The sequence below is a fragment of the Ictalurus punctatus genome, chromosome 15 (assembly GCF_001660625.3).
Source record: "Ictalurus punctatus breed USDA103 chromosome 15, Coco_2.0, whole genome shotgun sequence".
Lineage (NCBI taxonomy): Eukaryota > Metazoa > Chordata > Actinopteri > Siluriformes > Ictaluridae > Ictalurus > Ictalurus punctatus.
In genome coordinates, this window is record NC_030430.2 from 16,852,363 (window position 1) to 16,864,810 (window position 12,448).

At 39.6% G+C, this 12,448-nt stretch overlaps 1 protein-coding gene across 2 annotated transcripts in view; it reads left to right on the plus strand.

Moving 5' to 3' along the window:
• The window catches only part of slc2a1a (solute carrier family 2 member 1a), a 34,140-nt gene extending 23,109 nt beyond the window's left edge, over positions 1 to 11,031 (plus strand). For both annotated transcript variants that reach the window (XM_017488196.3, XM_017488197.3), the window contains exons 3-10: positions 5,567 to 5,727; positions 5,831 to 6,071; positions 6,206 to 6,368; positions 6,468 to 6,655; positions 7,056 to 7,160; positions 7,385 to 7,486; positions 8,188 to 8,391; positions 8,495 to 11,031. In XM_017488196.3, the coding sequence (XP_017343685.1) occupies positions 5,567 to 5,727; positions 5,831 to 6,071; positions 6,206 to 6,368; positions 6,468 to 6,655; positions 7,056 to 7,160; positions 7,385 to 7,486; positions 8,188 to 8,391; positions 8,495 to 8,695 (1,365 nt within the window). In that variant the 3' untranslated portion in view covers positions 8,696 to 11,031. The remainder of the gene's footprint in view (positions 1 to 5,566; positions 5,728 to 5,830; positions 6,072 to 6,205; positions 6,369 to 6,467; positions 6,656 to 7,055; positions 7,161 to 7,384; positions 7,487 to 8,187; positions 8,392 to 8,494) is intronic.
• Positions 11,032 to 12,448: the final 1,417 nt, after the last annotated feature.

Consider the following 12,448-nt stretch of genomic DNA (forward strand, 5'->3'; position numbering starts at 1 on the left):
AAAGTTGCATATTGTTAAAAGCCTTTATTTGTTTGATGAGAGATGAAACATAGGGCAGATGTGATGGTGTGAACGTCCTGTACAGTCTCTTCTTCTTCCCGTAGTCCCATATGTAGATAATCATCTGTTTGCAAAACCTGCAGCCCCACTAGGGCCTTCAATTAATTCTTGCAGAATTCTTGTGCACTAAACCTACTGGATATTCCCAGATTCTTCCAGATGACTCCAAGTACCCTCTCCACAAACCCCAATAACTTCTGCCTGAATTTCGTCTCCCTGGGATGATTTGCTTATAGATCTTCTGTTAGGTGGTCCGTGGATTAGCTGGTTGCTACAGTACCATGATACCTCATTAATGCTGATGGCAAGAGGTCTTCATACCTTCCTGTCACACACTCTCCCTGGCACTGTTCATACAAATCTGGAGACCACAATGTCAGATTCACTAGGACTGGAACATGGATCCATTGGACGTTGTTTTTTAGCACTCCGGGATAGGGTCTTGTCACCACACCTGATGGAGGAACTGGTTGCTCCAGTGCTCTTGCATCTTTACTGCTGTCAGGAGGGCTGCCATCATAATCATAGCCATATCTTTATTTCCTTTGGTTAGGAGATAATGAAAAACACATGCAAACAGAAAGAATTGCCCCCCGCCCCCTTTTTGTCCCACACAACATAGCACACAACACCTTCTAAACACACAGTAATAAAATAATCAATAAAACATTACAAAAACATACACTCACTTGCTTTTATATATGTGGCTATGTATGATTGCCACCTGAATTTTTCTATGGCTTTAACTGATCGATGTGGAACCATTTCTTCACAGGCTGTCTGTTTTTAGTCTTGTGACAGATCTGGAGTTTGTCCAGGGGCCTTCCACAAGGCATGTAGGACTCAAACACTCCTTTTTAACATGGAACAATAGTCTAAGCATTACTTGAAAACAAAACAAGGAACTGAGACCGTTAGCATGTTATACGCATTCGAACACTGATCTAGAGCCACACTCGTTAAACTCTACCGCCGTTACAAACTATAACACTGCGCGACCTGCACAGTCATGCGAGGGGTTTAAATAGCCAACATAATTACTCTAAACATAAACACCTGGTTCAGATTAGGCTACACCCTTGCACAACAAGCCAATATCCAAACAGGAAGCGAATGAACCAAAACAAGAGTCACGTGTATAGTCCGATGCGGCGCCGCAGTGCCATCTGCCGGCCGTGGCGTAACAGAACCCCCCTCCAAGGGCACTTCTCCCGGAGCGCCAACAACCCCCCTCCAACGGGGGTCCTGGGCCCTGGGAAAGCTGTCTCTCGCTGCCACGGAAAACAAGGTGGCCTCCGTTGGGCAGCAGACTGGCGGAGCACCACCCCCAGTGGCGCCGGAACGCTGGGTGCCACCTCCGGAACGCTGGGCGACACCCTCCACGGTTCTGGAACGCTCAATGCCGCCCCCAGCGGCACTGGACAGCAGGACAGCTTCCCCGGCCGGGCAAGGCAGCAGGACGGCCTACTCAGCCGGGCAGGGCAGCGGGACAGCTTCTTCGGCGTGCAGGAGCTCCACAGCCGAGACCTCCCCGTAGGCCTCAGGCTGGAGCTCTGGTGTCACCATTGCCCCCCCCCAAAAAAGTTCTGGGCTAGCCTTCAGTTCCGGACTGGGCAGCGTGACTGGATCTTCAGCAGGGCAGAAAGCTGGAGCGCTGTTCAGCGCTACGGGACGGGGGCAAAGCACCTCCAGGTTGTGGAGTATCTGATCCATCTCCGCCTGCCACCGCTTCATCTGCAAATCCTCCTGCTGCCTCCTTAGCGCAGCCTGGTAATCCTCCGGGCACGGGAAGTCCCAGTAGTGCCGGTAGCTTTGCTGGCTGCATGGCGTTGTATGATTCCCCTGCAGTGGGAAGGTCCAGGAGTTTGGGTAGCTTTACTGGCCGCGTGGCGCCGCATAGCTCTCCGGCCTCGGGGGCGTGGGAACTTGCGCGAATGGCGACGTGGCGCACGGGTGGGCTTGCTGCAGCAGCCCTCGTAGCATTAGCTGGCGATTGAGCAAGTTTTTCGTCTCTCTTCCCAGAACGATCGGCCCAACTTCTCGAACTCCGCGTTCGTGGCGCAGTATTCTGTCACGGAACGGGACTGGAAGGTGCAGATCAAAGTCTTTATTAACAGCACTCTACCGCCGTTATAAACTATAATACTGCGCGACCTGCGCAGTCATGCGAGGGGTTTAAATAGCCAACATAATTACTCTAAACATGAACACCTGGTTCAGATTAGACTACACCCTCGCACATCAAGCCAATGTCCAAACAGGAAGCGAACGAACCAAAACAAGAGTCACGTGTATAGTCCGAAGCTGCGCCGCAGTGCCATCTGCCGGCCGTTGCGTAACAATCTACAAACTTGTACACGTCTGAATATTGCTCCACGTTTTTCAAAAAATCTTGTGGATTCTGTTTGGAGGGGCCAAATGTTCCAATATTCTTAATCACAGCTTCCAGTTGGTTTTGATTAAACCCTCTGACCATCGTAGAAGTCATTGGCCCCTAACCTTCTTTGCTATTACGCATGGTAGTAATGGAGTGAAGTGGTGCCATGAGAAATCTAACTGTACTGTCAGAGTGCTGACTACTGCTAAATGATTGAGAATCTCTCTTCAAACCCTCATCAACAGCTTCATGAAAACCTGAAACGCGGTTACAGTGCATAGCACCCACAGATCTCTCACTGGTGTTTTTCTCAACTGTACTATTATTTATCATAAACTGACATGCAGCCTGTGCTCCATCCAGCTCATGGGACAGTGTTTCAACGGATGATCCAAGCATGCTATTATTAGTTTTAAGAAGTGCGATCTCATTCTGCATTTTGATATTTTCCTCTTTCCAGTTCGTTTCACTCGTCTGGTACATTTTTTGTAGAAATTACCCTGTCACTGAGTCTAAAGTAAAAAGGCAAAACCCGCTTGAAGCGCATTTGCAACTTTTCCTTTTTATTTCTAGGCATCAGCAACTTTCTCTATCTCTTCATACATTCCCTGTGAGCTGTGCTTGACCATGTATTTCACAATCAGCTCTTCCATTCTCAAAACCTTATTAATTTATGTACTGTAATTTAATAGCTATTCACTTACTTTTTCAATGACTACATGTTATATAGTTATTTTAAGATATCCGTTAGTCTATTAATTCACAGGTCCAGTACAGCTGATGTAAGCAAACAAAACAGCCACACTCCATCGGGCCTTTCAAGTTCAAATACACTAACACAAACAGTTTTAAAATGTTACACTGCCACAGTACGTCGGGCAAAACCACACTCCTTCAGGTTTTTGTGTTTAAACTTCACAGAGCCACAGTGCGTCAGGCTCTCTACACTATAACGAGTTTTCAGTTACTTTAGAAACTATTTTGTTATAATTCTGCCCCCACACTGCGTCGGGTTGATTGAGTTACGTTCGAATTTTAACAATTTAAAATTCTAACAATTCAACACCGAGTTTCAGTTACTTTAGAAACATATAAACTTAAGCACTTTGCTTCAGTTACTTTACAAACAACAATTCCACTACAGCTCTGCCACAACACTGCGTCGGGCTGATTCAGATCTTATAGAAATTTAAACAGAATTGTACAGAATAGGCTTAAGAAGGCCTCCTGCTAATGCTGTATAAACTAAATTCTCTTCTGCTCTTTAAAGGTCATTTTCTAGATTTTTTCCCCTAACAAAAACACAGCACAAAAGAAGAAAAACACGTCTTTCTTAACTTTCCCAGTTTTTTTTCTTTTATCGGGAATCCCTCGCTGGGTGGCTCGGCAATGTAAGAAAATATTATGAGGACATCGAAGACAAAGTACATGAAGCACTTTGGGTTCATCGGAGTCAAAGTGAACCCTATACAATATCAGCATTGACATTATATACCGTGTTTCAAACCAGGTTTTCTGTATGTAATGTAAATGAAGTTTCACTCTTAATATAAAGTAAGGATAGTGTTCGATGTTTCCGTTCTCACAGTACTGATGTTGTTACAGGTGTGACCCCCAAATGGTGATGTGATAGGATCGTCGAGACAGATGATAATTACAGTCACATAGCCCTTTGTTCAGGGATGTTCTTGATGTCCCACTGCCACTCCCATGCTATAACTGTGTGAATGTCACTTTAGGTGGTATTATACACATTTTGCTGAGACTGATATAAATGGTCCCTTTCATAATTCAGCCTTTTTGGGGAACAAGATTACACATTTTGGGGTGGAATCTGCTGAGAGGTAGTCTGTAATTTCTTACAGTCCTGATTCTGTTTGGTCCCACCATAAACATAATAATGTTTATTATTAATAGTGTTTATTATTATAAACATAATAATGTTTATTATTAAGACAAAATAAGTCTTCCCTTTCTAATCTCTCATAGAACAGTTGAATAGAAATAATCAGGTCTAGAGTGGATTGGTTTTACAATGATGCAAGACTTTCTCAGACTACTTCTCAGTTATCATGCCTTTTAACACTGCAGCAAATATATTCACCATGTTTGGTTAGTGTGGAGTCTGATTCCCTCTGCTGATTCAAACCAGTCCCGATAGCTGTTCAAAAACGAACCCACTGGTTAATAATCTAATTTAAAAACCTCAAATCTGACATACAAACCAGATATTCCAACCCAAAATTCTGACTTTATTTCTGCGTATGTATTTGCTACATTTTACCTGCTATGCATTACATTTTCAGCATTATCATGGCCCACATACAGAGATAGTAACATATGTATTTATCATTTACTTTAATCCTGCAGTTTAATTGTTTTGATTATAAAACCTTAAGATAATTAATCTTATTCCATTGACTTGGAATAATTGACTTGGCAACACTGATCCCAGTTACAGAGTTTAGGTCAAATCATAATGTAGTGATTTTAAAGGCACTGGAACAGTGGAGCTAGGTTTAGGGCTATAACCAAACTGTGCACTTCTGTAACCTAACTAGATATACACTCACGGGCCACTTTAATAGGAACACCTGTACCCCTGCTAATTCATGGAATTATCCAATCAGGCAATGATGTGGTGGGAGCACAATGCTAATATATCATGCAGATACAGGTTAAGAGCTCAAGAGCTTCAGTTCAATGAATCTGAATATTTGAAGATTGAAAGGTCAACTGTATTGCTTTGGGGAGCCTGCGCCCCCTGTAGCCCCAGATTCATGTTTTTGGCTGACAGGAGTGCATGTAGTGCATTCTGAGGTGCTTATCATGGATGTAAACCATTACCATACCTTCCAGTCAGCTCAGACTCACATTTTCCCCCTGTTCTGATGTCTGTTGTGAACAATAACCTAAACACTTGCAATAACTTGCAATAAATTGCAATAACACTTGACCTGTATCTGCATGATTTAATGCATTGCATTGCTGACACATGAATGGCTGATTGGATAATTGCATGAATGAGCAGGCGTAATAGAGTGGCCCGTGAGGTCTCATTACTTTCAGGTATCATTACTTTTAGTAGCTCCTGTGTTTAGATATGTTTTCCAATTTTCTCCACTGCAGATCATCCAGAGCTTCTACAATGATACGTGGCATAAACGGTATAACGAATTCATCCCTCCAACCTCCCTCACCAGTCTCTGGGCCATTTCTGTTGCCATTTTTTCTGTAGGAGGTATTTTCAGCTCTTTCACTGTAGGAATGTTTGTCAATCGTCTGGGCAGGTGAGATTTCAAAACCATATTTGAGGCTTACTGAAATCTTTTCTGTTCACTAGTACATCACTGGTACTGGTTCAGTACTCATCTCTCCTCTGTCTCTCTGTAGGAGGAACTCAATGCTTTTGGCTAATATCCTGGCATTTGTAGCAGCTGCTTTAATGGGCTTCTCTAAACTGGCTGCATCCTGGGAGATGCTGATCATTGGTCGGCTTGTTGTGGGTCTTTACTCTGGTCTGTCCACAGGCTTTGTACCCATGTATGTAGGTGAAATTGCACCGACGGCTTTACGTGGCGCACTGGGCACTCTGCATCAATTGGGTATTGTCATAGGCATCCTGATGGCACAGGTAATGTGAATGGCTTGTCATTAAACCACTCACTGTCACTGTATATTCACAAACTAGAGTAATTCTTACACAAAATAAGTACTTCTGGTTACTCTATATCCAGTTTCTTTCATTGCTTCTGTCATTTTCTGCAGGTCTTTGGCATTGAGTCCATTATGGGAAACGCAACAATGTGGCCTTTCTTGCTGGGCTTCACCTTCGTCCCGGCCGTGATTCAGTGTGCCCTGCTGCCTTTCTGTCCTGAAAGCCCTCGTTTCCTGCTCATCAACCAAAATGAAGAGAACAAAGCCAAGACAGGTGACAGCTTCTTAAGCTGCTACACACTATCATTCAAACATACATGTAATCTAATGTAAATTTAGCTGATTGTATATACAAATGAAAATGTTCTGCTAGTTCTGAAGAAGCTTCGTGGCACTGAGGATGTTGGAGAGGACATCCAGGAGATGAAGGAGGAGAGCAGGCAGATGATGAGGGAGAAAAAAGTGACGATCCTGGAATTGTTCCGGTCTCCACTTTACCGCCAGCCGCTCCTTGTCGCAGTCATGCTGCAGCTATCACAGCAGTTCTCCGGCATCAATGCTGTGAGTTTACAGTGTGTAAAATCCAAAATCCAAAATCTGAAATCTGAACGTTGCACAATTTTTTTTGTTTTTTTTGTAAAAATACACACAAAAAGTATCACATACATTTTGTACAATATTCAGTATAATACAATACAGTGCAAAAATACAGTAAACAATATGGCATACAAATACTGTCAGCATTGTAAATGCACAAAGGGTGCAATAAACATTATTCATATTTATTTATTCATTTATTTATCGCAATTACACTGACATTGTCATTGATTTATTGATTAACTTCTCATTCCTTAATTGCTTATCTCTGCGGAAAAAAAGCACTGGAATAAAGAAGCCGATATTCCCTGCCCTTTTACTTACCTGAGATGAACATAACCATGTTGATTTTACTGTGTTGTAGGTTTTTTACTACTCTACAAGTATTTTCATCACAGCAGGAGTGTCCCAGCCGGTCTATGCAACCATTGGTGCTGGAGTTGTGAACACTGTATTCACCATAGTGTCTGTAAGTTTCATGTGCATTTCCTATATACAGTAAACTGCAGGTTTAATTGAAGACCTAACTGAAGTTTCATGTAGACTTTAGAGTTGACGATTGAGTTGTGGATGTTATTTCAATGTCACTGACTGCAGTGTGCTGTCATAGCTTAATTAGCTGCGGTATGAAGGTGCACATACAACCTTTACCAGTGTATGTCTTATTGGATGCAATGTCTCATACTTCTGCAGCTGTTTGTGGTGGAGCGAGCTGGACGAAGATCTTTGCACCTCATTGGGCTGATGGGAATGGCTGTGTCTGCTGTTTGCATGACCATTGCAATGGCACTGATTGTGAGTGCATAATTTTGGGCTTCTGTTTTGGTTAGGAGATTAATTTTCTATAACAGCAGCTCTGACAGCAGTGCCAGCTGCAAGTCACATAAATCACAGGTTTATATAAATATGCTCAATCGAATATGTTATTGTTTCTATAGTAGCAGCTAAATCACAGTAACTTGTATAACGGATTAAAAACAATTTATTTATGAAAGTAAAACATTTCATTGTTGATATGGTGAATATTTCTGTAAGGAGAGGTACATTTTTTATTGAAGGATTCTCCAGTGTCAGCTTTTTGTACAAGTCAGTAGGTTTTATGCCATGGAAAAGTCTTAAGGAGAGGGGACTTTGTGTTTTTTTTTATATTTTTATTAAATGTAACTATAAACTAATAAAAAGTACAAGGTCTTGCTTTTTAATTAAAGAAAAATGCAGTCGTTCACAAATTTCTGAAAACACCTTAAGATGTGCTGTAATATATTGTATTCTGTATTAGGCTTTTACAAGTAAAAGGTAACAGATTAACACAACATTAAAATTCACACACACACACAAACACACACACACACACACACACACACACACACACACACACACACACACACACACACACACATACATACACACACACACACTCTTGTTTCTGTAAGGAATGCCTTGAACAGTTTGAATGACTTTCCATGACTTGCCCATTTCCATCCATTCCTTTCTAGGAGACAGTCAAAGAACTTTCATATGTCAGCATCGTCGCCATCTTTGCTTTCGTGGCCTTCTTTGAGATTGGACCTGGTCCTATCCCATGGTTTATCGTGGCTGAACTCTTTAGTCAAGGCCCCAGACCTGCTGCCATGGCTGTGGCCGGTTTCTCCAACTGGATGGCCAATTTCATAGTAGGAATGAGCTTCCCATATGTGGAGGTATGGAAAAATGAACAGAATTATTCATATATGCTGTTTCTTTATGCTTGTACTTTATATTAGAGGCTTCAGAACTAACCATTTCTTTTGTTGTCTTGTTTAGCAACTGACAGGCTCGTACGTCTTCATCATCTTCACTGTGTTCCTGCTCATTTTCTTCGTCTTCACATACTTCAAGGTGCCTGAGACTAAGGGTCGGACGTTCGATGAGATCTCAGCAGGGTTTCGGCAGAATGCAGGCTCTGGAGCGGAGAAGTATGGCCCAAATGAACACAACATGCTGGGCACAGACTCACAGCTCTGATCCCTGTATTTTGCTCCCATGCTGCCTCAGTGGCTCTCTATAAACCTCTGATAACATACTCTAGAGTGTGCTGCAACACCCACTTTCAGATAGATGTGTTTATCTATTGGCAAGATAGGAAGCCTGTGGCTGACTCCTGTTTGTGTTCTCTCTTTATTACTTAGAAGAATGAGAGTAGCTACTCTGTGGGCCACTTGTGATTATTATATATTTTTTTAACAATTATGCTATCACTGTGTGATCACTGAACACTTGTATTGCCTGCTGAAAAAGATGTACACTTTGGATACACTACTACATCACATTATTGTTTATTTACACTAGAGATGCACCGATACTAAATTTCTCAGACAATACGATAACCAATTATTCAGAGTGATATCGGCCGATACCGATAACCGAGACTGATAGTTCTGCCTTTTATGCCTTCTTATAAATTAATAATGATTCATTTAAAAAAATACATAAAAAAATAATTTAAAAGAAATCTGATGCAGATAAAAACTTTATTCTCTCCATTTCAACAAGTTGTTTCACAGTAACTGGTCTCATAAACAGAAAACACATTACTCAAATTAACAGTAATGCATGAACTAAATTCTGAAGATTAAAGTAAGATTTCTTAACTTATTAAATGTTATTAATTCATATTAACATTGACTGAATTCTAAAAATCCTCCTGTTAGTCTCACATTCACTCACCTCAAACAAAAGCATTTATACTTCATCTCTGAACATCAAACTGGTAATATATAAGATCAACTTTTTTATATATTAACATTAACTGGATATGAAATATACTACTGTACAAATATATTTTCTATGCAATATATACTACATTTTTGTCAAACCATCTTCATTTAAATCTTTCAATGGTGTACTGGCCCTTTTATTCAGCGCGAGGGCGACAGGGCAGCGGGAAACTTCTGCGGCGTAAAGTTTACTTCCGGTGTAAAATTTTAGCGGTGCAGAGATTACAGACATTACAAACTGCAGTTTTGTCATCATTCCACCCAAGAAACATATTTACACGCAGCACGAAATCGATGTGTTTTCCCGCCCTCTTTTGATTGACAGGATATAATTGGCCCTGATCATCGTATGTTTTTAAACTATCAGCCGATAGCCAAAAGCGGGAAAAGCAGCCTTTATCAGCCGATACCGATTATCAGCCGATACATCGGTGCATCTCTAATTTACACCATTCATTCCACCTAAATAATGTCAGAATGTCTCTGGATCAGAAGCCTATCCCAGGATTACTGGGTCCATGTTCAGAATACATCCTTGATGGGACTCCAGTCTATCTCAAGGCAAGATGCACACACCTTCACAGACTCATTCACAGCTAGGGGTAATTTTGCATAGCCAATACACCTACCAACAGGTTTTGGGAGATTCCGCTTTAGCCATTTTTACTCATTTCACATTTGAATTTGTGTTATTGTACTGGCAGATACATTTTCTTGTTTCTAGAAATAAATTCATGAAGTATGCAACATTTTGAAATTGGTAAGAAATTTATTGAAGTAGCCTTAATAATAATATCATATTTTATATACTGTATACCATAAATACATACATACAGTGCCCCTCATTAATATTGGCACTCTTGGTAAATATAAGCACAGAGGGTAGTGAAAATTTTTCTTTATTGTAAAAATTCACAAATATGCTCTGCTCTCACGGATATCAAACAATTGCAAACAACTTCTTTTAATTATTGCCCTGATGGTGGAAATGGTCATTTTCAATGTTTGTGCTATTTTCTTATAGCCACTTCCCATTTTGTGAAGCTCAACAACCTTTTGCCGCACATCACAGCTATATTCCTTGGTCTTACCCATTGTTATGAATGACTAAGGGAATTTGGCCTATGTATTACCTCATATGTATACCCATGTGAAACAGGAAGTCATGGTTGAACAATTTCCTGTTCCTAGTCACCCAGGTGTACAAAAATAAATGTAAAATATCAATGGGAATATACTTCAAATTAATTTTTCTCTTATGAATTCATAGAGGTGCCAATAATTGATGCACACCTATATTTAACAAAGTTTTTTTTTATATATATATATAAACCTGTGTTGTGTTTGCAATTGTTTGATATCCATGAGAGCAGAGTATTTCTGTGAATTGTTTGAAAAAAAGATCCAAAGGTTAAATAATTAAAAAATAAAAAGATAAAAAAATCACAGCCTTCTTTGCTCATATTTACCAAGGGTGCCAATAGAAATGCATACATTTACACACTGTTCCTGCTTCCATCAGACCAAATAATTTAAGTGATTTATTGATTTATTGCTCAGGATGTTTTTGTGGAAATAATACTATATATATATATATATATATATATATATATATATATATATATATATATATATATATATATATATACATATATTTTTTTTGTGTGTGTGTGTGTGTGTGTGTGTGTGTGTGTGTTGGGAATTTAGCCCAATCCCAGAAGTGTCTGTAGCATTTCATATTTCATGGGTGTAAATTTAAAATCACAACTTACTGCCATTTTAATTACTTTTTCCTGACAGTAGCCTGAGGTGCAGTAGAGAATAAATTATACCAGCCAGGCAACTGTAACGTCCCCAAAAACAGACATTTTGCATTTGACCCATCAGTATACAGTAACTAGTTTTGTCAGAGAATCATACTACCACACTTATACAAGTTAAAACATGATGTACCTTGAAACCTGATTTATTCATAAGGAAGCTATTACAAAAGATCTAGCAATTAATGTTTTATATAACTTCACCCCTCTTTCATCATATGTTGTATAAAGTGCAGGCAATTTTCCTCTGCTACAATGTAACTGAGAATATTTCTCAAACATGCTGCTTTAACCTCTAACACACTGAGCTTCACCCAATCTATGAATTCCTTTTGCATTTGTTGAATTCCGATCAAGCAGAATGATGCCGTCTTTGACATGGAAGCAATCCTTAATGAATGTATATTGTCACATTATGTGACATGATACTTGAAAGCACTCTGTACATTTGGTAAACCTTATGACAAGGTTAAAGATGGGTTCTAAATGCTACACATATACACAAGCCACTGAAAAGCTGAAGACTTGTCCTTTGCTTTTGCTTTGCATTTTTATTTTTGACTCATTTGAACCAGGCACCATTTGCCCCAATGTGTATTTCATTTTACTGTAGTTTGATTGTGTATGTTATAAGTCGTTCCCCCCAAGACTTGTGTATTCAGAAGAATAACTCCGTAATTGTTGCACACATTTAATACACAAAATATATCACCATATATTTCTATATACAGTATATATTTGATTAGAAATGTGCATTTATTATATGTGATATAATTGTTTATTTATTGCATATTAGTCATCATCACTGTATGTATTATGCATCTATAGATGTTCAAACACAACCTTGTGTTTGATGGTATGTGTTTTCATATTTTAAATAAACATTTCATATTTATTTTTGGACTTTTTATGTGTTTTGACTATGGACGTTGCCCTACCACAGTCATGGAAAATACTGCACAAAGCATCAAATATATAGTACTGTTAAAACAGAATGGTTAAAGAAATGATTATTAAAAATGAAAATAAGCACACTAAATACTGTATATATACAGCATACTGAAGGATATTGGGGCAGGTTTATGAAGTTTAACGTGCCTATATACAGTATATATACCACTCTCCTGATAGCTCTTCGTTTTTGTAAATTAGAAATTTGGAATTGAAATCAATAAAATGAA